Below are 27,923 nucleotides of genomic sequence, written 5' to 3'. Positions count from 1 at the left end.
GTGAATTACATTGCTCAAGAACTAAATTAAGTTTTACTTATTCACAAAGTTATATAAAAAATCCCCTCATATTAGAACATTTTAAACATCACAGATCAATGCTGTGGAAAAAAACACACTGGTGCCAGGCACTATGCTACCAGGCTCCTCTTGTCCAGGGGCTTTGCTTTGTCTCTGTACCTCTGCTTGAATGTCCATCAAGTCCTGGTGCCACTCTACAATTACCAGCCTGCTCCTAACAGGTTCACAAGAAATGCATCAGAAACAGACAACTCTGGATGGATTTCTAAAACAAGTTCAGGTCATAAAATACTCCATGTACAGAGTAGTTTTGTTGTCTTAAAGGCTGCAAAGCTTTCCTCCACTCAGCAATATAATCTCAATTTTATTTTTATTTTTTTTTCCAGGCTTCTGATTCCCAGCATTTTAATGCTGCTGTAGCTACATAATGTGCTTTTGTTCCCTTTGGACTAAAATTAAGAAAGAATGGGAACGACTTGCCAAGAATAGATCCGTTTATTTGCTCAAACAATATTTCAGGAACACCTGCACAGCTATTTTGGAAACACGTTGGTACATCTATTCAAGTGTTTCACAGCTGTGTTATCCAGTTTCAGGTAGATTATCTATACCTAATGAAGAAAAACACACAGCAGTTCCTACACCTCTGTGTTCAGCTAAAGAGCATCTCATTTTCCTACTTTTCCCATTTGAACAACTAATATGTATCAATTAATTCATGGAAAGTTCATACTCCCTTTGTGTCAGTGATATTTAGAGAAAAATCAAGCCTTGCCTGTTTACTCTTCTGTGCATCATAGTTTTCAGAACAAGGAAAGCATTTTCCAGTCTGAGCAGTGCAATGAAAAAAAGTCCTCTTTGTAGAACACACGGACAAGATACAACCAGGCTGTAGAAAAGATCAAGCATGGGTTCTGTGTTTGTACACACACACACATACAAATATGCACCGATGGATAATGACATGAAGCCTAAAAAGCCTTCACCAAATATACATCATGGCAGCAGTCACCTATTTCACCAGTTTCCAGCAATAGCAGAGGTCTGAATGAAAGGATCACCTGGGGGATCTGAGAAACAGCACTCAGCAGTGACCCTCTGCACCCACCTCGCCCCACTGGCTGTATAAACTACAAGAAAAAAAGTTTAATTGGGAAACGTCTTCTATGCTTTTCTACAGAGTATATCTCAGTTATACTCTCGATATATAATAGCTCCCTAGTTCTGATCATAAGGCATCTTTCATACCCCAGAAGCAGCAGTTCGAAATTTACACTTCAAGAGCATTTTAAAATAAAGATCCCTTGTCTCTGCCTTCCTTGCTCCTGTCTACATTTATGCAGAAGCCATCAGCACTGTTGCTTCCTTTTTTGTCCCTGCTGGAAAGCTGACATCTGGCAAGCACATGAGAAGTGAAGAGGGCACAGTTTGGATGGAAAGCTACGTGCACATGTGTGCCTGAGTGATGGGGGCACAGGCAAGGAGTCTTAAGAGAACAAAAAGTTCATATCTTATATGGCCAAAATGCTTTCACACAGGTTAACACATGAGAATTAAGTCCACAAACTGAGAATTTCTGCATTCTGAAAATAACACTGTCAAAAGCTCCACTCTACAGTTCATGACTGCACAACAAAGACAGCTCTGAGACAAGCTTATCTGGAAATTTTAAGGCTTCATACACTACTTCATCCACTAAGATCTCTCCTACTCTACATGGTACGTGTTTTAAAGAATGATGGGCTGAAACAGCTCCCATGTGAATCACAGTTTGCAAAACTCATTCAGAGATGACAAGTCTCTAAATTTGGCTGTGCCAGAAGCCCATTGTTACATTTTGCACCCACCCTCCTCATACATGCACATGGTACTTAACTAGCTTTTAGTAGCTTATACTTAATACTTTCTGCCTCATTTTCTCATGCATTGTCCTTACTTCATGCTGGAGAACTTGCCCTTCCAAAGTTGCCATGGCTTTGTGCTTTCAAACTCATTAAGTGACACCCATTTCTTACAGAAATGTCTTCAGTTACCATCACATCCAAATTAGAAGCTTATGGGGGAAAAAAAATTAGTTACATCCTCCAAAATCCTCATCTCCTGTAAGCTCAGATACCTGCTAGAATTTAGGAGCTAAAATACCAGAAGTTATAATTCCAAAGCAACCCTCCATTTTCTCCAAGCTCTTCATACACATGCTGAGGGCAACTAAGTTGGTATCAACTACAGCAGGAAAAAAAAAAAAAAATTCTATCATTAGTGTGCTGAGTGCAACTGGGGTTCTGAGCAGGATACAGCTCACTCAGATACCCTCACAAGCTTCACCTCTCCATCCTCACTGCTGCCACAAAAGGACAGGATGGAGAAAGACGGATCATTGAAATATTAACAGCACGTGGACACACCTCCTTTGAGTGGAAAAACAATTGTTATCAGCCACCAAGTCACTTGAAGGAACAAAAACCTGAGCAGTTATTCTGCTAGTTCTGGTGTTATATTATATGGAAAAAATAATTTACTTCAAATTAAAGTATATTCTTCCAAGCATATAGAATTGAAAATTACTACTCTAAAAACAAAGTGGAAAGCAGCAGTGTTGCAAACCTCCTTTTCATACACAACAGTGGACAGCTGTACATTGTGAAAGATTAGAAATCAAAGTCTGAGAAAGCTGAAAGTCTGAAGTATCAGTAAAGCCCACATTGAAGGGTAGGTCCTCATGTCTTAAGGTATTGAGCATTGTAAACCATCTCACAGGCTTAAGGTATTGCTCACATGAACTGCCATTCCACCTGAAGCTGTGAAAATGTGATGTTTTCATGCTCTGTCTCTACTACAGGCATTATAATAAGAAAGTGGCTTATGTTAAATTTACTTTGCTACCTTCTTGCTCTACCTGCTCTCCACTACTGAAAACGTGCAGAAACAAAATGGTGCAAAGCCATTAGCAGCTGAGGAACTCCTTTCACAACTAAGCAAAATTCTTGGAAACAGAATAATTCTGGTTTTAAGCCAGAAGACTAGTTCCTGAATAAATCTGTTACTCTCCAACTATGCACCTCCCTTGCCAAATTCGAGCACTCTGAGTAACTACTAGTAAGTGGAGCAGGCAAGCACAAAGGGAACAACATTCAAGACCTAAAACACAAGCAAGCTTTTTGAAGAGAACAGTTTTGTTAACTACCTAGGTGGCATGGTATTGCCCCAGGGCGCTGCCTTCAACATGGGTAATATCCTCCAGGATGCCAGGCTCTCAGCTGTGCTACTTCTGAAGTTGCACTGATGCCAAAAAAGGCTGCAATCATGATGACTGAAATCCTACTTTTGAACCATTGCCTTACTCTGTTAAATATCTTAAGACATACATGCTTTTCACATTTGATTCTGGTGCAAAATAATCCTGAGAGGCATTGCAAAGCCAAAATAGCTTTTCTGAATTGAAGCTCAATCCAGAAAACTAATTTTCCAAAAGTAATAAATTACCAAGAGCAAAAGAAAATAACGATAATCCCTCTACATTTAGCAGTCTTAGCATCATGCCAGGATATCAACTGTTTGAAAGATCTCCTCCTGTTCAGGATCAAGGAGCCACAGGAACATGCTGCAGAGCTCTGTGCCAGTAGGTGCAGAAGAAAGCAATTCTGTGGGGTGAATTTTGAACTTTCCTGTGCTCTGACTCATTCCCTCCTGATTTTGACCACCTACCAGTCCCAAAATGCACTAAAAGATAACTGTCGTCCTATAAGTGGGATGCATTTAGATAGATCTTGAAAGTTAGGTCAAGTGGGAAAATTACAAAAATAAAACAACAACAAATACTACTAGTAAATAAAGCATCCCTTTCCAATAGTGTTTAACATTTGATTAGTTCACAAGAATAAGGTTCTTCTGTACTGTTGAGCAACACTATCTGTTCCATTAGATCTAGACTAACTTGGATGCAACAAAATCCTGAACCATGAATTCTCATTTCAGTTTTAGTGTTGGCTGGAAACTTATTTTTTGTCAGAGACATCTTTCTTGGCAGCAGCTAGAGAGAAGAAACAGAACAACTGGGATTTCCTGGCAGTCATAAATTAAATTCCTTATTCCTGCAACTCCACAGTTAATTCTACAATGCAAGTCTCAGCTCTTAACAAGCTGCCAATATAAATTCTACAAATGCATTTCATAAAGGCTCTGCCCTCCAACTCATGCTCTTCTATATAATAAAAAAATCCTACAATTAAAAAAAAAAAGAAAAAAAACAACAGTCAAGCAATTTATCTAACACCTCAGCCACAGGTACTGTCTTCCCATTCCTTCAAAAACAGTCTACTCTGTCATGTAATGAAGTGAGGATTCATTTTTCAGAACTGAATGCACTGAAGATCATATAAGAAATAAATCAAAGAAACAGAAATCTATATATTCTTTAAAAAGCTCATTGAAGTAGTTGAAAAGAAAAATCTGAACAAATTCTTTCATGCAGAAAAACAAAACCAAAAATAACGCGTGCACATGGAAAGAAAGGATTTTAAGGGTTCCTTATAGACTTTTCAGTCTCTTCAAATGTCTCTGTCCCCTGATTTCTTACACACTGCAAAAGAAAATCTGTTGTGGAAGACCTGTGTTGAATTAATATTTATTCATTGAATACAGCAGATGTGGAGGAAAAGTCATTACAAAAGGAAGAGCCACAATCAAATAGATTTCATTACTATTACCTCACTGAAAATCTATCTTTTCAGGCTTGTCATAGTCTTATTCCTACCAGCTCACCGCAAGAGCTGAGCAGCAATCTCATGGGGAAAAAAAAACAACGAAGTGACAAATACATATTGGAATTTTTTGCTGCACAGTGATGTTAAAGAAGATTAAATGTATAAAATACTACCCAATGTCCTGAACATTTTTTAGGAGTAGAGTTTGAATACTTCATGAACATGAAATAAAACCAAGACATTCCCAGTCTGTTTTTGATTAAAAATATTAAAAATTCTACTGCTTATAAACTGTTCTCCTTCCTCTTACACGCACCAGTTTCTCAGTGCTTCACAGTGAAAAATAAAGCTATATGAAAGCAGAATAAATCAAATATTTTACAAACGTCTCATCTGTTGCAGAGCACGTATGTCCCAATATTCCCCAGGTTTCTCATACACTGCTGGAATTAAGGTAGTTGTTTTACTCTAGATGCATACATCTTCTATGCCTCCCCAAAACACTTTGCTGGGTGATACAAGAGTCTTCACATGTAATGAAAATTAAAAATAATTGCCTAATAGTGGCAACTCTGTTTAGGTTTTGTGAGCTCATGTACTCACATGCTAACAGTACAGCAAAATTTTCATAACTAATTCAAGGTGAACCATCAGCAATTTTTTTTCTCTGGTATCTGTCAGTTCCTAAGAAATTAATGAGGACACTTCCATACACATTGCTGTCCATGTGAAAGGCATTTGTTAGCCTTTGCAAATACTTCATTAAAAGAAAAAAATAACAAAACAAGAGAGAATCTTAGTAATGTGAGCATGGAAAACACATTTTCCCTTCCAACAAATGTGCTGCACGGTAAACATAGCACTACGTGACACTACGTGACAGAGTGAATTAATAGTTGCAAACATAGAAACGTAACAGTAAGTAAAGCAGTCATGTACACGCTGAGGGAAAAAAGTATACACTAAAAACCAAATGTAATTGAGAATTACAAAATACATAATTAAAATTAAAGTTCTGGGGGGAAAAAGATCTGCAAAAGAACTTCCTCTGTGTGTTATAGGATTACGTTTTTGTGGGTTTTTCACCCCCAAGAGAACACTTCACAACAGTAAACTGTCTGTAACTGATCCGGTAGCAAAAACATTATTCTGTTCTGAGTTACCCAAAGAAACCACAGGCAAATGCTCAGAAAAAGATCAGTAATAAAGGCTGCTTTCATTCTGAAGGCCTGAAGATTTTTCTTACCTGTAAAGTTTGTTCTTATTAAGACATAGGTGTTCCATATTTGGAAAGAAAGTCAAGAGATATCAAACTCCAAGTATTCGCTTGAAATGGAGAACAGTTGGCAGTGTAAAGAGAAATTAAAAGGAAGCAAATAATTTCCTGTAAAAAACCTTTTTTCCCCCAAGCCTGTCTATTTTAGTGCATTATTGAAGTTACTGCATTTTAACATCTTTGCTTCAGCATAACTTTAAATATGGTTACAACCCAATTCCTCAAAACAGCAGAAGAGGGAAATACAGAGAGATGCTTATTTTCAGCACAAGAATAATCCTCTCCCAGTCCTTTCAGCTCCAAAGAAAGCTTCTGTAAAAAAGAAAGGTTTGTTACAGCAAAGAAGAAACATCCACCTGCTGAGGGCATTCCGAAAGTGTAATGCAAGGTTTGGTTCACAGGCATCAACTCTCATAAGAAATAATTTCAATAGTAATAGAGCAAATAAGCCAAAAACTGATACTTAGAGAAATTATATCTACTGGTGAACATTCTTAAAGGAACCATAGATATATTTAGATTAGGTTTTTCTAAGAACAACAGCAATATGCAAAGAAGCTATCTAACACAGTCAAGTAAAAGTTGTTACATTAATTTAAAATTACCCTTTATTTTTCACAAGTTTATCCAATACATTGTGCATTTTGGCATGGCAGACTGAGATAGCTTCAAGTTTCTTTAAATTACAAACAGTAGATACAGTAGGAATATTTAAAACCAATTTCTTTAAAATTAATGTCAAGTTAAGACCCTTAGTTTTAAAAGGGAAACTATCACCACCTCCTTTTCCTGATACAAAATTCAAGTACTTTTAAGTAATAGTAGAAAATTGTCTATATAAAACACCCTATTATTGAAATTTACCAGCATTCTGAAAATAAACATCACATTTCCCACATCAGTTGGGTGCAATTACGTATTTAGAAAAATAATTCATTTTAAATGAAGGTCACTTGGTGAAGAAAGTAAATATTCAAATGGATGAGTTCTCCATACAAAGGACAAATCATCTTTTTTTAGCTACATTATTTAATCCTGGCTCCATATCCACTTTTTTTCTTCTGAAGGTGTACATTTCAGTATTAAAAATTAAGAAAACGGGTTACTGACATGTTTTCCCTTCACTATATACCAGCACATGGAATTATTGCTTATCTCCAACAACTGTATACAAGATTCACTTGATTTTGGTTTTATGCCATGGTTTTTAATTGCTTGGTATCAAATATACACACTACAAAAACTTTAACTATGTAACTTCAATGAATGAAAACCACAATATTTTTTTCAGGTAATTTTGTATCTAGGGTTGCTCGGGTTTTTTCCAAACAAAAACATGGTTTTATTATAAAATGCTTTTCCACTTGCCCTCCTACAAGACAAAAGAATGGAAAAACAAGTAGGATATGTTTACTTTGTGACTCAAGGCTCAGAGCAGATATTGAGAAATCTCCAACAATTTTAGATAATTTTCTTTTTTTTTTATTCTTTTAGCCCAAAGTAACTTTGCTGTCTAAGTACAGTAACTTAAAGTTTCTTTTATCACCATCTTCCAGAAGAAATCTATAAATAAATTTTTCTGTAGACAATCAAACACTGATGTTGAAAAAGACAAACAAAAAAAATAAAATTAAGGATCAATAAACGATACTGCAATGTATCTTGTGCCATTCAAGATAGGAAGTCCTTCATGTAAATGAGTAAGTCTTCCTGGGTGCATGAAACTCCATCCTTTCCTGGGAGACTCAATGGAGCAGTTGTACCTAAGAAATTTACATCCACCTCCCTGTAGTAAAAACACAAATAAAATAAAATCCTAAAAATTTATCTTGTGTTTTAATAGAGTCATTTCAGTTTTATTTATCCATAATCTAATTTTTTATTAATAGGCTGTTAAGATTGGGTTTTTTTACTATCCCTACTAACAAGATTGTTATGTATTGCTCAATCCTCTGTCACTTCAACAAACATGCATTTGCAACTCAAAATTTCCGCTTGCTTTGCTATAGCATTCTCTGCATAACAACTCATTCAAGCAGCAACTCTGGCAAACACATCTTCAGTAACTTTAATGCAGATGACACCAGAGAAAAGGAAATGATGTTCTACGAGAAAATGCTATCCTGGATAGGCATGCTAACAAACTAATCTGGCTGTCTCTTTCAAACTTTGATAAACACATAATGAAGGTCTAAAGTAGGACTGTGAAAAATACTGGCTGATAAAAGAAAAATAGGTTCAGTTTTTCTACAAGTCAAAGCTCAGTATTACTGGCATTGCCCTGCCTATCTCCACACTCTGTGTACAGTTTTATCTGAATCAATATCAGGGTAGAAAATTTCTCTCAGGAAAAAGAAAACTAACAAAGAAACCACCACAAAACATCTGAAAAAGAATCATTAAAAAAGTTGCAAAAACAAACTATTTGGGTCAATTTGTGACTATTTAAAGTCTTTTCAAAACTTGGTTTATGAAATGAAGCATTTCAAAAATGCTAAAAACAAAATGGCTAACATCTCCAAAGTTTTTCTTTAAACCTCTTTTGTCCCACATTCTTAAACTATTTTGATCAATTCAGCCTAAATGCATCAACAGTTCTGGACCCCGCAATCAAGCAAATGTAGTACTTGTCAAAACTATCAAGGGATAATACATCTCAGTTTGAGATGTATACATCTCTTTCCTTTTCAACGTGGTCTTAATGTATATCCTTTTGGGCTGTAGTTCGGAAATTATCAACATTCTTCAAGTCAGTAGGTTGTCAACTTACTTGAAAGTCCTCTCCTACTTTGTTGAGTGCAATATTGATTGTGAATGTGGAGGAGTCGTGATGAGGTCTGAGTGACCGTTGTCTGTCAGGGCTATATTTTACAACAAAATTCAATAAAGCAAATCCCTGAAATAAAATACATAAGCAGAAGTCGGACTTCAGCATTTGAACTTAAGTCATACATCAGGTTCTTGTTGCTTTGGGGTTCTTTTTGTTTAAATATCAGTTAAAAACATTTAAAAACATATTTGTCTATAACTACTGCTACATCACGTATGTATATTCAATAAGAAACTTAGAATTAGTCATGCCATGCAATATTTACCTATACAAGTTTTGAATCCATACCTTGGTATAATAGCCAGCAAACACTTTCAGTGTTACTGGTGCAATGAACTCCCTTATGAAATGTAGCCATTCATTATCCAATCCTATTTGCTTCATATGAATATCATCAGTTGGGACATTTTCATAACCTCCAGAAATACGGCTGTCCTAATAGAAACACCATAAATAGCCTTGAAACACAGACATGAAATGTTCCTGGTACTTCTATAAATATTTATTTGAAATATTCAGAATCACAAAACTGCAACAAAGCAATGCTTTAGTTGGCATATGTAAGCTTACTGTACAGTAATTCCTCAGGTAACTGCCGTGGGGAAAAAAAAGTGCTGAGCTATAAATAAGTAAAAATTGGAGGTTTTTTAAAAAGGCAAGTCAATATTTGGATCTGTTGCCTGTAAATAAAGTCTTCCTGGTGCAATGGTTTAATTTATTGAGACTCAGATGCAACTAAAGTTATATCAGATCAAGACAGTATTGGCCTCAACTTGATATGGTAATAAATGCTGAAATAATTTTGAAGATAAAAGTACAATAAAAATCCTTTCTAGAGGCTCCTCTGCAGTAAAATAATTACTGTAATCTATCTCATTTCCAGGGTACCACATTTGTGAATGACAAACATTCCTCCTGTTTTTGCAGTAGTTAACGAATATCATGAACTTTCTACAAACACAAATAGCTCATAACACTTGTGAGTAACTGCTTAGAGGGACAAGTCTGACAAATTGGCACTTGAGGTAAACGAGCAAAATTTCTCTCATGTTATCAACAGCTACCCAAGATAAGCCTTGGATAACTGTCAGATAATTACTACAGAAACTACACCACTTTTAGTGTCTGAATTTACTAGTTCAAGGTTTGAATTGGGTTTGTGTGGCAGGGTTTTGGTAGCAGGGGCACTACAGGAGTGGCTTATGTAAGAAGCTGCAAGAAGCTTCCCCTATGTCTGAAAGAGCAAACACCAATGCTAGAGTGGTCTTTGAAGAACTGCATCCCATGGAAAGGACTCACGTTGGAGAACACCATGGAGGACTGTCTCCCATGGGAAAGACCCCATGCCTAAGCAGAAGAATGTTAGGACCCCATGAGGAGGAAGGAGAGGCAGTGACAACGTGTGCTAAACTGAACACAATCCCTATTCCCTGTTCCCCTGTACTGCTGAGGGGGAACAGTCCAAAAAAATTGGAAGTAAAGTTAAGCCTGGGTAGAAGGGAGGAGTGGGGAGTATGTTTTACTATTTAGTTTTATTTCTCACTGTCCTACTCCAATTTGGTTAGTAATACATTAAACTAATTTCCCCAATCAATAACTCATGATTCTGGTTAGCCTGTGACAGTAATTAGTGAGTGATCTCCCTGTCCTTATCTCAACCTATGAGAATTTCATTACACTTTCCCCAGTCCAGTTGATGAGGAAAATGATTGAATGGTCCAGTCAGGGTCAATCCACCACAAGTTTAATTATAGAATATCTCTAAATCTACTGAACAACAAGCTATGTAGTAGACTAAACCATTTTATCCCACAAAGCAGATGTCTCTGGTCACTGGTAATTGTTTGAATGTTTGTTGCAGTACATTGTGACTTATTATTTAAGGTACTCACTCATTATATAGGTTGACACTTACTTGATGTTTTCCACCAGACCACTGTCCAAAATGTTCCATTTCTTCTACCAATTCATCACAGGCAGTGTCAGAAAATATTGGAAACCAAAACACATCTGGACACGGCTACAAAAGCAAAAGAAAAAACCAATTTAAAACTACATTCATCACTCAGTAGAGTTCCGTTTTAACAGCTACCATTTCAACAGCTAAGAAGGGACATCTTCACTTAGTCACTAAAGAATATCAGCTATTCTCACCTGTGCCATAATTTAGATAAGGTTAAATAATTACATTTTGTCTTGATCTACAAGCACATTCTCACAGAATAAAGCAAAAACTGCAAGCTGCTAAGTCATGACCCAGCATTAACAGCTGCATCAGTGTACCCACACAGTCTGTGCCTTGGTTGCTCTAACAACCCCGATCTTCTACATTATAAGTTATCAAGAAAATCAGTTTAGAACTTAATATTGGGTTGAAGATCAACACAATTTATCCCAGATTCTTAAGGAAACAAAGTTCATTAAACAACTGGTCCAAATTGTCACAGAATTGATCATCCAACACTAGTACAACAATTACCATCTTAGAAGTGCTCTATCTGGATCATGAAAGCAAGCAGCCAAGCAGACCAAAAAAAACAGGCAGATTTGAGGAATCCAAAGGCAAAAGCACACTCCAAGCAAAGCGTCTAGATGAGTTTGCTTTTCCTAGATACCAGAAAACACAGCAATCTGCTACAGAAATTGTCTTAGGCCTTCTGCTAGTGGTATCAGCTTGTCTCAAATAAATAACCTAAATACATCTGTATTTTGGAGAAGGTAACTTGGACAACTACATCATTCTGAGTAATCCAGCAATTCTTTTTTGGACTTGTCTCTTGTAGTTTTCAAAATGGAAAAAAAGTAGTTATGATCCCAAAAAAGACGATCAAAAAGCTGTTGAGTCACAGAGCAAAAATAAGCATTGGCATGGAAATAGTGTCCTTATGCCAATTTACTATTGGTCAGTCCCATAGATTTTAAGAAAACTACTTATACCCACCTGTTCTACTATATTATCAGTGAAGATCTTTGAGTAGTTGGGATTTATATAGGTTTCTTTCCAGTCCTAAAAAATATGATTTAAAACATTAAAAGCAAACAAAGGAATTCATGACTGACAAAAAATAATTTCTATTCTGTTACTCTACTGAAAGTATTGGAAACAATTAAATCATTTCTTATACCCATAAATGAACTGGTTCTCACAATGTCAAAAATCACGAAATCTCTTATATTATGGACATATCTGCAACTTTTTATTCTGGTCATCAGTTGGCTTGTCAATATGGTACATTGGCATTTACTTAAATGAGTAAACATGTAAGTATGCAACCAATATTTAGTCCATAACAAACAAATGTTCTCCATGTGAAGTCTAAATCTCAAGTCCTTTATAATACATAAACCTTCTTTTTTTTTTAAAACATCTGTTTCAACAACAATTAGATGCATACCACAGGATTTTCAAATATCTGCCAGAGGTCATTGTTGTAGTGGGAGGTATTGTAATTGGCTGTAGAAAGAAGTCTTCCAAATTCATGTCTGTTGGTAATATACATAAAAACACCCTATACCAAGCAGAGAAAACATCATTAGAAAAACTGTCCATCTTAACAAAACTAATAGCTTTATTAAGTCTGTTTGATTCCGCCTGCACTTTCATAAAATATTACAAATTTCTACATGCATTTTGTACATGTTCTGCTCATTTAGCATCTTTAAATTTTGAGTATTTATTCTAATCACCAATTAGTGTTCCCAATTATATGTTCACAAGCATTTGGTTGAATTTATTTTCTAAACAAACTAAATGAAAACATATATTGTTCCTAACAAACCTAAATACAGTTACAGAAAGGAAAAATCCAGGAAAGTGCTAGGTTGATTTGTTTTCCAGGAAACCTAAGCAAACACACTGGAAGCATCTGTTCTCAAACTGAAAAGACTCATACAAGAAAACCAACAGCCCTTGAAATTTTGTGATTCTGTGAGTCTGTGATCTAGAGTTTAGTTTCTGATTAAAGACTGAAAGGATAAGCTAAAAACAAAAGAGCAAAAGAAAGTCAGAACAAGAAATTTATTTCAGAGTATTCACTACATGATCTTTCTTGTGAATTAGCCTGAAATAAAAAGATATTGGCAAATACAGCATATAAGAATATTCAGATCAGGGTATGAAACAGCTCAACATTTTGAAGTATGTTCACCTGAGCAAACATTGCAAAGTATGAGCAACCTATCAGTTGTGGTAAGATATCAAGCTATTAACAGGAAATATTAACAAAACTCTATCGATTAGAAATAGTAGCAGAAAACAGTCTTTTCAAAGAGAAACTTAGGTCCTGTGGGGCTTTTTTTAGTTCACTGTTTTTCAGACTAAAATGTTCTTTCTGAATTGTTTGTGACTTTGATTTGCAGCAGATGAAGATATTACCATTTGGATAGTTTGGTATTTCTGTTTATGTCTGAAAAAGAGTTAAACTGTTAGAAAGGTAACAATTATGTTAACTGCATGCCCAGTTTTGGGCACTCGGCAAATCACAAGTAGCTGCAGCAGGGAGAATAAGGAGGGTCTGGGTCAAGAAAAACAGCTTAAAGTGACACTGATTTCACAACTGCCCTGTGTGGTCACTGAGATAACCTGGCAGACTAATTAGTCATTTGAGCTTTACTCTTTCCTAGGACTGATGAATCAATTTTAGCTATGGAAGCACAACTTCAGCAGACCTTGACCTTAGAAGCACTGAAAAAACTCCCTGAGGAAACAACGAGCATCTCTAAGACACTTTGAGCTGGTCACGACAAACCTGTCCTTGGAAAAAACTTGAACCTTAGAAGACTGAAGAGAAAGCTAGAGCAGTATTTCATTACAGTAAGTGGACAGAGGAGAAGCATTGTCCTGTGGTAGAAGAATACTGCACATAACAAGAACTAATGAATAAAAAAAAAATAAAGTAACACCTTTGGGGGTCTGAGCATATGGAATGTTTCCGAAGAAGGGGAGTCTTTTTCCCTTTGTAAAGTCTAAAATGAAGGAGAATCAGCACATCAGTTTTCTGATACATAGCTCTCTCTCTTTTTTCCGACCACTATTAGGTTTCCACAGTTACATGAGGGAAATCGCAGCCTTTCATCAAAAGCTGATACGCCTTTACAGGCAACATGCATCTCCAAGCAAAGCTCATAATACACATGTCAAAGCTGTTTCCACCAGCCCCTTCTTATCTGCTGCAATACAAAATCAAGCACGTACCAGACCATCTTACAGCACAGACTAAGAAAGAGGAAAAGAGAAAGCAGTTTTCTGATGAGCCAGTCATATTAGTTTAACGAGCGCATGGGAAGCACAAGTTTGCAATAACTGATGCTGAGAAGGTTTGAATACAATATCATTTAATGGGGATATTTTGAAGAATGAGTACAAACAAAGGAGATCATGCCTTGTTATGAGGGAATAAAAAAATTAATACTTGCCAACTTTTCTTGTTCAATTCAGCAAAATTATTTTTCAATGCTATAAGTGTCTGGAAATAGGCCTGGTTTAGATCTTACTTGTTTCTGTGCTGAAACTAGTGTAAATGTCAGTAGAAATGTGGATTTACATATTAATAATTTTACAATACAAGTAAGTTCTCTCATTACTTACAGATTAATGCAAGTAACAAATTTCCAATACAGTTTCAATCTGGCTAGAGAAATTAATGAGTAATTCATGCCCCTTAAGAAGATTCCTACCATTTCTTATCTCACTTAGCCTTTTTATATTAACGCTGCCCACCATAAGTTTACATATGTATCTACTTAAACACAAAAATTGCAAAATATTCCAACTTAGTGTGCTAGAAGTTTCACATTTTATACAAACTTGCATAATAGAGTTGAAATGCACTGAAGTTTGAAGTCATACAAAACAGAGAAGTTCAGTCCTCTTTCACCTGTTGAAGTTGCACCAATGAGGACATTATTGGAACCTCAACAGGGATTTTCAATACATTTAGATAAAAACCATCATGCAGTCAGTGCACTAGCCTTGCAAAAACCTCTGTTGTTGACAATTTAGAGAAATACACCAAAAGTGTTCTATGTCACAAAAATTGGCCAGTACTTTGAATTAGAAATCAAAATATTTCATCCAAGATCAATCAAGTGAAGCAGTCAAGTGTAGCAGGACACAAAGAAGCCTGTTTGTATTTAATAGTAAGCTGTTATAGATGCATCTTACCATTTCCCTGGCATTCCTGCAGAGAGCCATGTCAGGATCCATCTTATCACGCATAAAGTAGTTCTTTTCTTTCATCTCTGATCTAAGAGTTTGTCCCTTAATTAAGTATATATTTGCCATATAAGGAATATTCCATACTCCTCTGTAAAAAATAAAACAAAAACCCCACCCAAATGTAAAGAATTTAAAGCCATGAAAACAAATTTGTCTTCTGTTCTATTAAATCAGCATCTCTATTTTTCAACAAGACTTAGCAAGTTTCAGGAACTGAGGCTGAAAGGTTTCCAAGACATTGGAAATACTACAGCTGGACACTGGGGATATCTCAAGCACAGGCATAGGCAGTAATTCAACTTTTATGAAGTACTGATATAAAAAATAAAAAAGTTAAATTCTCTAAAGACTTTTAACTACAGATGTACTTCATGTTTCCATATGAAGGCAATCAGTCAAACTTTTCAATATTATTCTACACTACTAGGTGGAGAAAGTAATTCTAAAGCAGATTTTTTAATTAGTTTAAAGACTTCAATGAGGCTTCACACAGCTGGGTCTGACCTCCTCACACAAATACCCATGGACCACAGCAGGCCACATGTTTATGTGAGTTGGACCAGCATCAACAGAAAAAGCACTGCTGTCAAAATGCTTGCTCTGCAGATTTCCTCCTTCCCAGTGCCAGGAGCACATCTTTCAGTGCGACTGAAAATGAGCCAGTACTATTCAAGCAGTCAATCTAATTCAGACTTTTTTGTTCTTCCAGTGAAATGAAAAAGCACCACTGCATGGGAAAGTCAAGCTCAGAAAAACTTACACCACATTAATTTAGCGAAAGGACACACCCACGAGGCTACGTGACAGAAATATTTCTCAAGGCTCCCTTAAGATATATCTGATATAATATACAGAAAGGAACACGTTAAAAAGTTACAGCTGTTCAGTTGATGAAACATTTGCCCCCAAAAGATTAAATCATTTGATGAATGAGGCAATCGTTTCTTTTGACCGAGATTCCTGGAATACAGAGGTTTGGATTTGTCATTAGTTTTTTCTCACCATTTTCTTTATTATGCACTAGTAGAATTACCAGATACAATCACACAGGTACTAGTAATGACTGTCTCCATTACCAACAGCAGCTGATCATGATCAACACTTTGCTTTTCACTCAAGCTGTGAATTGTTTTTCAATACATGAGAAAACAAATTCATTTCTGTGAAACAGAAAAAGCTAAACAATAATTGATCTAAGTGATCTAAGCTCTTCATGAATAATACCATATTGCATGAAAACCTAAGAATATGTTTCTAATAACCATACTGGGTAACCGGCTTAAAAAATTAGCTAACAATTACTTACATTCTGTGCCCTTGGACAATGTCAACATAATCTTCTGACCGAGCATAATATCCATCTGGACTCAAAGCACCCCAGAAATTGGACCAAAGCTTTCCATGACGAGTTACAAGTGGAGCAATTATCTTTCTGCAAATTGACATATAGAGTAAGAAAATATGAACGGTTACATGTAGACTATAAGTCAAAATATACCAGCTTTACCAAGTTTGGAGTCTAGTGTAGTTAAAATACCAATGATTGTCAACTTTTGGAACTTAAGATGAACTTAATCCCGAAGAAACAGCATCCAAGTACCCACTGCCCAGAAACAACAATATAACAGAATCAAAGACTCCTATAAATCAGAGGTGTCTTGATTCGATCAAGCAAAAAAAACCAACACTGCCCATTATGATGCTTTTTGACATTATACTAAGCCAAAGAAGTGGAGGGGAAAAAAGAAAATAAACCAAACAAAAACACAATACCAAAAAAAACCAAACCAACCAAAAAAAAAAAAAAAAAAACCACACACACACACAGTGAGACTTGGCTTACAAACAGAGTCAATTTATGGAGTCAAATAGAGTTTAATAGAATCAAATAGACATCCCCTTTTAACTCTATTGAACTCTAAGTTAACCAGGATAGAAAGGAACGAAGTGACACTTTTTGTCTGCCTACTGATACATATATTTTGCAGAGCTTCTGTTTCACCCGCCTAGTGTGCCTGGCAACAAGGCTGTCAACCACATCTTCACTTAAGCTCCATCTCTTCTCACTAGTATTTAAAACAGACATGGATATTTTACCTGATACAACTGAGATTCCCTGATTTGTTATGAAGAGGCAAACACTACCTACCTACCTGACATGGAAATTTACAAATCAGCAGGAGTGAAGTGCATAGCATTCCAACAGACCCAGATTGCTGAAAGCTGCTGATGCTGAAGTCACAGCTTTGTGTAACTTAAGAAATCATACTAATACAAGAAAAGATTGGTCATTACAGCTACTTGATCTCCAATACCTTTCCTTTTTTATTACATCTCTAAGGAAGTTTTGGTTGGTTCTGTTTAGGGGGTTTGTTTTATTGTTCCTTGGGATTGTTTTTTTTTAACATTTTATGTGTGAACAACTTTGAAATCACTAGTTGGTGAAATCTTAATTTCATAAAATCTGCTTACCGTTTTCTTCAGAGGAACTTTGAAGCATTTGAAATTCCTAGCAGGAATTTCTGTTTGACAGGAACAAAACGCTTTGTGAATTGTTGGTCATAAAGCCTGTTATGAACTATGACAATGAAGTACCACAAGTAAACAAAGAGGATTTAACTCTGCAAGAACAGACAGGATCTTATTTTCTCTGGATATGCTCCAGAGAATCGTTTCAAGAAGGAGCAAAATCTATAAAATCAAGAGATATACTGCACCTGTTCTGTTCTATCAGTATTCTTAAAGTTTTTGGATTTGTCAGCACAACATCTGCATCTATACTGAAGTAATATTCACATGCTTTATCCTGACGACAAAGGTCCCTAAAAAGACAAAAAGGAATGGTTAACTCATACATGGCCAGAAAGATTCACAAACAACAAAACAGAAAACCTCAAACCCAAACCATACCCATATATTGCATTAAAAGCCCTCTGCAGTGAAGTATCATAGAAGATGTCTTTAGATTACAGTAGTGTGATAAACTATTTAAAACATGGATCAATCACCTAGTATTTTTCTTTTAATAAACTCAGTGACATTTACCAAGTTTAGTGAGAGATACTATGTGCTGTCCTAATGGAAAATTGGGAGGTTGGGGGGGTGGAAATCAAGCCATTAATTTATACAGCTCATTTGTACAGTCATTTAATGGTCACTGTCACACTGTCTTTGGGCAATGATGATACAGATGTGATCTGCTGATCTGAAATGGTAGTTGAAACCTTATGGAGAATGTAAGACAAAAAGACACATTTAGAGATATTGTCTTAGTCTTTTTTTATGACCTATAAGAATAACACAGTGAAAAGAGAAATACAAAACAATTGCACAGGCAGTGAACAGAAATTGGAAAAAGGAACTGAGTTTGTCCCATATAATATTTCTATCTGTTGAATTTTGATCTCAGAAGAATAAATTATTTGCATAGATCCCCACACCTGCAAAAGAAAGCTTCCACCAAGAAGAAAACAAATTCTACTACAAATGTAAGAGTAATACACAGACTAAGTCTTTATGTTTCTGGCAGGGTACACTTGCTAGGCCAAGATTTGGTATGCTTTTCTATGCCAACAGGATAGTAAAAGATTTTGGTAAATCAAATACCCTAGTAGGAGGGAAAATAGAACAATTTCCTCAAGTTATACTACAGCAGTAACTTTCTGTCATGCTGGTCATATAATTGATTTTGTCTGTTTTCCCCACTATTTTTTACAGAACTTGCATTAATTCCACCCTAATAGCTTGAAACATTAAAATTATTTTACTTTCTGTCTTTAAAATGTCTATAAAACACTTCTTTAAAGTTCTAGTTGATTTGATTGTTTGTGACTGTTTTCTGGTAAAGAAAAGATCTCTGTCACTTCAGAAAAATCTAACAAACAGTGGATGTGACAGACTACATAGTAGTCAAGGCAATTGCTGGCATGGGTTCCTGCTTGCTTCCCTACCACTCCCCTCCACTACCTAGCACAGCACTTAGTCAATCTTTAGACTGTCTGTCGTTAAGGATTGCTACTAATTAATATCTTTTGGGTCTTTTCGTTCAACCTTTCATCTGCTCAGAGACTTTTGATGTATGGCTGTTGAAATCACAGCAGAAGGCAGAGTTCTTTTTTCCATAATTTCTAAGAGGAATTCTTCCTCATCAAACTCAAACACTAAAGAGACAGTAATGATTGGAGTCAATTTTTTTAACTATCAAAATGATAGAAATGGTCTTCCAACTACCGTTGAAGTTGGCATGTTTGGACATACACCCACAATTTAATTTCTTCTGTTTTTGCCTTAGCTGATATCTCATTCACGGACAGTAATCAGTACTTTCTCACATAATTGCCTCAGTTGAAACCAAGGAGTTTTATTTTGTTGAAAAAACAGTCCAGCAATTAAATCTTTATGTCATTTTCCATTACCAGGCTATTCTGTTAAAAGCTTTTCAACTACTGAACACAACTCACGTGTAGCATTATCATTAACATAATTACTATTATTATATCAATAGAAACCTGACTTTTACACTGCACTTGATGTTAGATGTTAATTTTCTTCCAAAAACTTTAATCTCCTTTATCTTCATTCTACTAATGAGGAAACTAAACCTGAGAGACCAACAGAGTTGATGCCAGGCCAGGGTTCCAACCACAAGACCGTCCAATAACTCGCCAAAAGTAGCTGAGCCCTTTGTTGCTAACAAAAATATGAATGGAACTAATGGTTTTAATTACGAAAATGGGAGAGGAAGGAACTGATTTATATTTAGTTGCGTCAAACATGACTGGAAAATTGATTGCATAATTTTAAAATGTGTGGTCAACTTGTGCATTTTCTCCCTCATATCATCTCTATAAATCCAGAGCCAGAGAATTCTGTTAAACCCAGTCCAATGTATATGGTGTTGAAAATCCTTCTGTACTTTATTAATGCAGTAATACGAGCCATGAAATACTACATTCAATGTTTTGGTCACATTTGATCATTCAATAATCTACTGAAAATTCTTTGAAAGTATTACTACCTTAAATAGTCTGGAAATTCAGATGCAGTACAAATCAACTACAGTGTTTTACCGCTAACTTCAGCCTCTGTAATCAAGAATATTATATATATATTCATAAATATATGTTTTTGTATTTATTTTACATACTTACTACATGTGTGTGGACACAAAAAAAGATTTTTTAAAAAAATCAAGACTATTCTGACCATAGTTTGATTCTTTTTTGTCCCTACTTCCTTCTATACAGCATTGAAGACTGGATCACTAAATGGTAAAACTTCATGTTTAAAGCACAATTCTCCTTGAATTTCTAGATACAAGTCACTATGTCAAATATGAAATGTTAAGTTTTGCCTTCACACTTTAAGGTCCCTAAGAAGTCTTCATAAAATACTTCACATTTCAGATATGTAGAAAAGGAGTTTTAAAGTTTCTGTCAAAACTAATAAAGCAAGTCCACTCACATGAGTCTTCTGTTTAGGCAACACCAAAAGCCACATAACTTTCTGAAGTAAACAAAAGTAATTCTGGATATTCTTGTGCTTTAAACTGCTCCCTTCCCACAGTGTGTGCTAACTTCTCCAGATGCAGAAATCCCAGATTATACATGAAACTATTTATTGTGTATATCCAGGTTGCAGCAAGAAACAAGCAGAAGGTACTTTCTAGCCACTCATATGCATAGTAATATACTTTCTAATCTAAATTCAAAGGCTAAAACCTTTAATCTTCTTGCTTTACACTCTGCCTGCTTATAAACCAAGACCAACATTGAAAAGAAAGCTACATTTTTTGTATAACTTAAAGCCATTTCAGGGTAGCAATTAACAAAAACTTAATAGAAGGCCTAGATGTATTTTGTTTGAAGTGTGAAGTGAAGCTCAGCAGATCAGTTTAAAGTATTTTGCAATCAGAGCAATGTTTAACTTTGCTTAAAAACCACAAGCCCATCTGGAACAGTGACCTCATCTGAAAAGGGAAAGTGTCACTGCTCTTCTCTTCAAACTTTCCACTGAGATCTTCCAAGGGGCTAGTTGTTCACAGTAGTATGACATATGGTCCATACAATTTCTTTACCGGAGAGTCACGTTTTGAAATAGTTTAAATCTGCAATTAATCAATTTCTTGGAAATACAATTCCAAATGTGGACTGTGAGCCCTAAAGGGAGAGCACTTACACACCTCTGAAACGAAAGATGTTCCAGATACAAGTCTACAACACTCCCTGAAAGACTGTGTGACATCACCTGCCATTTAGGGTTATATTTTGCATCTCTCCAGATAACCACAAAGTTATAAAGAAGCTTTTATCAACAATCACTAAAAACACAAACAAATGTAGCCACAAAATAGATAAAGACCTAATGTTTAGTTTTGCATCTCAGGGTTAAGTATTGTTACTACAATTACTACACTTGGAAGTTACTGAAATCAGATATGGGTGGGAAAGTTGCCACACACAAAAGTTTGTCCTCCATCTGAGTCTGAAACCCAAAACTGCTAAGTGTTCAAGAGAAGCAGCTCCAGAAAATCCAACTCTCCGACAGAAATCACTTGACATCCAAGAGACACAGATTTAACCCCTGCTCTTCCTTCTACCACAGCCAAGATACTTGCCCTACTCAAAGGGCTGAAAGGGAATCCTCCTGTGTCTATGTCAACCATTCTCAACACCAAATGGGAGCTCAGAGATAAGGACTTAACTTCCTCAAAGAAACATGTAGGAGACCTCAAACTCAATTCAGAATTCAACAACAAAGTCGGTGAACTGATTCTGATGTACGATTCTTCTTGAAATCTTTAAAAGCTTTTAATGTAAACTTGCATAAAGAACCTACTTCTGCAGGGGGGTTGGACTAGATGACCTCTAAAGGTCCCTTCCAACCCCTACCGTTCTGATTCAATGATATTCCCACAAAAAGTTGAGAAAATTCTAGTTAATTCTATTACTAAGTTTTGAGGAAGGAAAAATATCAGCCTCTCGAAAACAAAGCTCTGAAGTCTCTAAGTACTGGGAAAAAAAGATTATGGAAAATAAGCTTTTTACATAAATGAAAGGTCAGAGAAGTGAATCAGAGAAATTCTGCATTTCACCATTTTCTCTTATTGCTTGAATTTATTTCATGTTATTCTACAGTTCCCGTCGTAACAAATTCTGTAAAACCTGGCTGAAAGCTCATCTCCAAACATGGTGAAAATTACAAATCGGTTCTTCCTTGGAGAAAAAAGAACCAATTGTAAGAATGTCAATAAATTCCTTGTAGACAAAGGCTAAAAAAATGACAGAAATGCTATTTTAGGGTTTCAAGTCCTACGCATGCAGAGAAAATAGCATACACCTAAACTTTAATTTTCTCTATTCTGCTTTAATTTCCTTCCTTTTTATTCTACTTCAGCTCACAATAAGGAAAGCATTGCACTCCTGTTTCCCAGTATCGTTGAACTGTAACAAGTTTTTGCTGACTGCACAATTCTGGGTCCTTTCCAACACGTATCCAATTTTCACAGCACAGAAAAGTGCCTTCTATGTCAAGAAGCAGTAAGAAAGTAAATGGTTCAATTATTCTTTATTATGGGAATGAGAGAAGTAGACAGCAGTTTGTTGCATGACAATGGATGAAATTAAAAGATATTTTCTCACATTTTTCTTACATATATTGACATAACACAGTGTCATTAACTCATCGTGATTTATCACCACTTTTTACTGAGACAAGAAGTGGGGAAAAAAATGAGGTAAGGAGAAAACTGACCCAATTGTACTATATACTCACCACTGTTCTGATGAAAACAAACCAGACCTTCAATGCTTAAATTCTCTCTCTCTGTATTAACTGAAGCTTGTTTTGCTGCTTCAACATAAATAGAATTTTTGTGTGAAATGCAAGTAGGGAGACCAAATTAATTCTACATCTACTGGAAATTATCAGAGAGATACTAAAATCAGCTAATTTGGAAACAGGGAGACAGCAAGTGCTTGAGGCAGATGGAACAAAACTATCAGTCAATAAAACAGATAGAGGCAGGAGAAAATTAACCAGAAGACTGAACAGATCAATCTCTGTAAATAAAACTATTAAAACAGGTTTGAAGAATCACTCTTTTCCAGTTACTCCCATTGCAGTATTAGTGAGAAACAAATGAGGTTATTATGCTGGAAACCAGCTGAAGGGATGAAAGTAGATAATTCTTTTATAGTAACTGCCTTTGCTGTGCACATCCCATACTTCTGAGCTAAATTATTTGAGGAAAAGTAAAATTCACAAGGCCAGCCAAGCAGACCAGGTATGCAGATGAACTAAATATACTCCAGTCAAATTGAAAGAAGCCATTAAATTCTATCTACATTGTTCATGTGGAAGTTCCTACTAGTAACACTCATACATTCTGGACAATGCAGTATTTTGGCATGATCTCATTCCACATGCATTATATTTCATGTTTTCTCTATATGTTATTTCCTTTAGAACAGAATCTTTACTAAAAGGGCCTTTCAAAGCAGGAGCAACATGGGGCAAATTACATCCAGACAATGGACAACACAACAACAGATCAAGAAAAGACCACATATCATACCAAAAACGTTGTCACACTAAGTCAGTGGGTTCTATGAAAAGATAAGTTTTAAAGATTTTTGGGTGAGATTTAGTACCAGTATAGAAATTTATTACACTACAATGATTCTGTCTTATGGTGTCTAGATAAAAACAGAGAAAAAGGCAACTGCAGGAATTTCATTTCGGTTACACATAACAAACACTACTTCAAAAAGTTTGCAAACATTGTACATTTGCTTTAGAAACTACAGGAAATAAAGAATGAATGGTTGGTTACACCAACTCTGGACATCTGTACTCTTTCCTAGAAAGGCTATGGGAGAGGCTTGGACCTCAGTCAATTATCAGTTTCCCAGTAGCTTCAGCACAACAAAACCCCATTCAAACAGATTTCCAAGAACACCAAGGAGACTCAAGACTAGATCTTCATTCTTTCAGTTGATGCCACAAACAGCTGATGATATGCTCTTAACCTCAGAATAACAAAAGGGCCTTTTGAGATCAATTTCTCTTCTCTGACACTCATGGAAGACTCGGGAGAGAACAGTGGAAGAATTATGTGAATGAAGCCTGCTCAAGAGCTATAGCAAGGACCTGGTGGAGTCCTAGTCTATAAATCTTCCTAATCTCACTGATGGACATACAGGGAGAGCCATGAGCAACTCTGTGGTAGTAGCCAGTGCTGCAGCCACTAAAGAGAAATCTTAACAGGCAGGTCTGACATAGGATGCACACTCTAAGGTTCAGAATTAGTTCTGGCAATTGTCAGATCTAAAAAACTAAAAATTTGGATTCCCTAGTGAAAACAAAAGGTGGGGGGGGGGGGAAGAAAAGAGAAAAAATATAAAGTCTGTTTCTTTTGTAAGTCTTTTTCTTTTTTTTTTTTTCCCCCTGAAATAGAAACTCCTGCTGAACGCTTCAAAAGGATACTCCCGTCTCTTTGAATCATAGGAAGAAATACCATTTTGTTACCTGTATGGTGAGGTCAAGCTTTAACCATATTTTAACTAAACATGACATCATTTTAAAAGAAAACAAGCAAGAGGAACTAGAACAACAAAATTGCAATTGTGAAATGTATATCTTTGAAATCCCTCTGGGATAAGTTAGCTTGAAAAGGTTTTCAATAAAAAAACACCACAAATACAATTTTAGAAGATACACCGCAATTAGAATTTCTATTTAAATTTCTATTTACATTTGCACTTGCTTCTATCTTTTTTCATTACTGCTACATATGACTTTCTGCACAAACTTTTCCTTAAAATTTGTTGTATTGTATAATTATTTTCTTTCAATACTATTTTTTTTAAACTTTACAGTTTATAATCATGTTTTAATATATGTCCATGTTTGAAACAACTACAATGTAAAAATAATCTGACATCTTTTATTTCTATCGCCTGTGCCTTCATTAGAAGACAAGACAGGGTATTATAGTACTCCAAACCAGAGACATTTTCACAATAACCAACAGCTTTTCCTATTGGACATAAACCACAAAATACTCAGCAGTTCATATCTTACAGATATAACTTGTTCTACTACAAAAGCTCCCACATTAAGATCTAAAGTTGTTAGTGTTTAAGATGTAAAATGATATACTTAAAAGACAAAAAAATGTTAGTGTACGCATCATTATAACAAATTTATAAATTAGAATTTACATTCCCATGTTCCGGGCTTCTGCTTGACTCAGATTTTCTTCAGGTCCAACAATTTTTATATTTCTGATAATGTTCTTGGCTTTTTCCCAGAATTTCTTGATGTGCTTTTCATGGTAAACCTCCTGTAATCACGTTAACATTGTTTATAGTGAATGAAAAATACAAGCTGCTGTGAAATCATAAACATAGTGTCCAAGAACACATTGTATTTTTTCTAAAAACAGATGGCAAACAGTATCTGAAGATGTTCCAGTACATCTGTCATTAAAATGAAGTTCTTCTGTCCAGAATTTTAGCATTATAAATCAAAGCTGCACCTCCACACCAAAGATGCAAGACTCACAGACTGTTCGTGCAGTATTTTTTTCAGGACATTTATTTTACAAACTTCAAATCCCATACTACAACCTCAGTGGCACAAGGAGGTTTTTATGCCACTCCAGAATGGCTTTAGAGAGAGTTGCCACCTATACCAAGTTGGACAGTCATCTAATTTAAGGTATCTAAGCTGCATGTAATGTTTCCAACCCAGTGCCCTCCCTTGTAGCTCTTGCAAACTATGGCTGACATCATCATAACTAAAATATTGGGCAGGGTTTTCCCTCACCTATGATTTTTCACAAAAAAAAAAGCTATTCAATCTTTTATATTAGTTTCAAATACTCTATGACTTCTGGCTGAAGCAACAAAATGTAGCATAGCCTACAACTCATATGTGTGTGTGTGTGTGTGTGTGTATATATATATATATATATATATATATATATATATATATATCTCACATTTATAGCTTTATCATTCCCTTACAAAAGCAAATTAAAGACTTCAAAGATAAGTTTTACTTTTGTTACTCAGGTCTTGTGTGATAGAATATCAACAGTAATGCATGCCAAGTGAAAAAGGGCAGAATTACATTTTCCTCCCATTTCTCCTCCAGTCCAGGTGTTTCCAAAAGTCTTACACACATCTGTCACTCATGAAAGCAACAATACTGAAGTCATTCGTGAAGTATGAGCAATATCAGATCACTAGGCAACTATTAAAAAGCATTCAAAAATATAGTCAAAAGATCAACTTATCTGTACTGCATTCAAAAATATGCCTTGACACACCAGTCTTTCCCAAGACACCCAGCAGCAGCATCAAGGGAAACATAAATGCACTGGGGTATCAACAGGGTGAAAAGCAAATCCAATGTCAACTATTTGGTAACAGTTATTAGTAACATGCCGCAACTTTTGGTCAATCTTGAAGTGGTCAGGCAGTTGCCCTAGATGGTTGCTGCAGGTCCTTTCCAACTGGAACTATTCTGCTCTTATTCAACTCTGTTGTTCTACTTCCCTCAGAACCATACACTTTAAACTAGAATCTTTATCACCACTCAAAGAATCTAAGCAATTTCTTCAAATAGACTTCAGTAAGCACTGTCATAATTCCATTTATGTACTTTGTCCACTTCTGCATAGTAAATTCTGAAATGTTATCTCTTCCTACGCAATTTACCTATGTACATACATAGAATCCATATACTACCTCACATACTTTCATTCATATCACAAATTCCAAACTTTAAGCTTTGCATGATAGTAACATCATACTTACATTATTATGAACGAACACACTGAGTGCCTCCTTTGGGTAGTCCAGATTCAACAGTCTGTCTAAAAATTTAGGTAGGAAAGGAGTGGGTTGTTCAATGAAAACACCAATTTTTACTCTTGGATATTCCTAAAAAAAATGATATTTTGACACAACCAGTAAGATTTGCCTCATTTCTAAGATTAGATATGTTAAAAAGTAACTAATGTCATGTAGTAACGTAGGTCACGCAGCTTTCAAACAATCAAAACCAACTAGCTCAAAACAGCATGCTCCCTGTTTTATTCTCATCAACTTCACTAAATAAGCAAGATAATGGATTTAGTATTGCTAAAAAACTCTTTGAATTCCAGGAACAGAAATTGAAAGTAGAAAATTATGTATTATATTTTTTTAAATTCTTATTTTTAAAAAATAGCAAAAAAAAGCATTTAAGGAACAGTCAAAATTGCAGAGAAAATGTATTTTTTATAAAGCAATATATGCATATACATTACATTTACAAGAAAATATAGGGAAGACCATTTTTTTTTTAAAGAGTTAAAGAATAAACACTACAAAGTATTTTACTTATCTGTACTTTAAGCCAAAGACTGCAATACTCTTTCATACACTTACATGCACTGTTTCCCCTGATCATTTTAAGTGGGTTTCGCATTATTTCCCTGCTCACTGATTTTATCAAGACTTTTGATGAACTAAGTACAGCTTCTCTCCTCTCATCAAAGGATACTGAAGTTTTATCCATCTTATTTTAATGTGAAATCACATCTTTTGAACAGTGGTATTAATTCCTGGCTTGTATGTGCTTGATATAGAGACCACTAAAAAAAAAAACAAACCTCAAACAGCACTTTTGTGTATTCCTAAAATATATTATTGAATTATGCAAGACACAGAAATTTAACCTTCAAAGGCCTCAATTCCTACACTAAGAATTGCACTGATTAAACACAAATTTTCCCCAACTCTAAACCAGACAATTACTATAGCTGTCTTATTCACTACAAGGTTCAGAGAGTAACTTTTTAGGAGTATAAAGGGCTGCAAGTTA

At 35.5% G+C, this 27,923-nt stretch overlaps 1 protein-coding gene across 1 annotated transcript in view; it reads right to left on the bottom strand.

The window, feature by feature from the left end:
* Nucleotides 1-6,590: 6,590 nt before the first annotated feature.
* Nucleotides 6,591-27,923, bottom strand: part of PLOD2 (procollagen-lysine,2-oxoglutarate 5-dioxygenase 2) — a 53,693-nt gene continuing 32,360 nt past the window's right edge. The window contains exons 9-19 of the mRNA XM_062005945.1: nt 26,873-26,998; nt 25,271-25,392; nt 17,765-17,869; nt 16,354-16,479; nt 14,994-15,135; nt 12,226-12,339; nt 11,772-11,837; nt 10,746-10,850; nt 9,119-9,265; nt 8,771-8,896; nt 6,591-7,786 (exon numbers count right to left, since the gene is read on the bottom strand). Of these exons, the coding sequence (XP_061861929.1) occupies nt 7,631-7,786; nt 8,771-8,896; nt 9,119-9,265; nt 10,746-10,850; nt 11,772-11,837; nt 12,226-12,339; nt 14,994-15,135; nt 16,354-16,479; nt 17,765-17,869; nt 25,271-25,392; nt 26,873-26,998 (1,335 nt within the window). The 3' untranslated portion in view covers nt 6,591-7,630. The remainder of the gene's footprint in view (nt 7,787-8,770; nt 8,897-9,118; nt 9,266-10,745; nt 10,851-11,771; nt 11,838-12,225; nt 12,340-14,993; nt 15,136-16,353; nt 16,480-17,764; nt 17,870-25,270; nt 25,393-26,872; nt 26,999-27,923) is intronic.

The sequence above is a fragment of the Colius striatus genome, chromosome 12 (genome assembly GCF_028858725.1).
Source record: "Colius striatus isolate bColStr4 chromosome 12, bColStr4.1.hap1, whole genome shotgun sequence".
Lineage (NCBI taxonomy): Eukaryota > Metazoa > Chordata > Aves > Coliiformes > Coliidae > Colius > Colius striatus.
The sequence above is the reverse complement of the archived record's forward strand: the minus strand, read 5'-3'. Positions and strand labels throughout refer to the sequence as shown.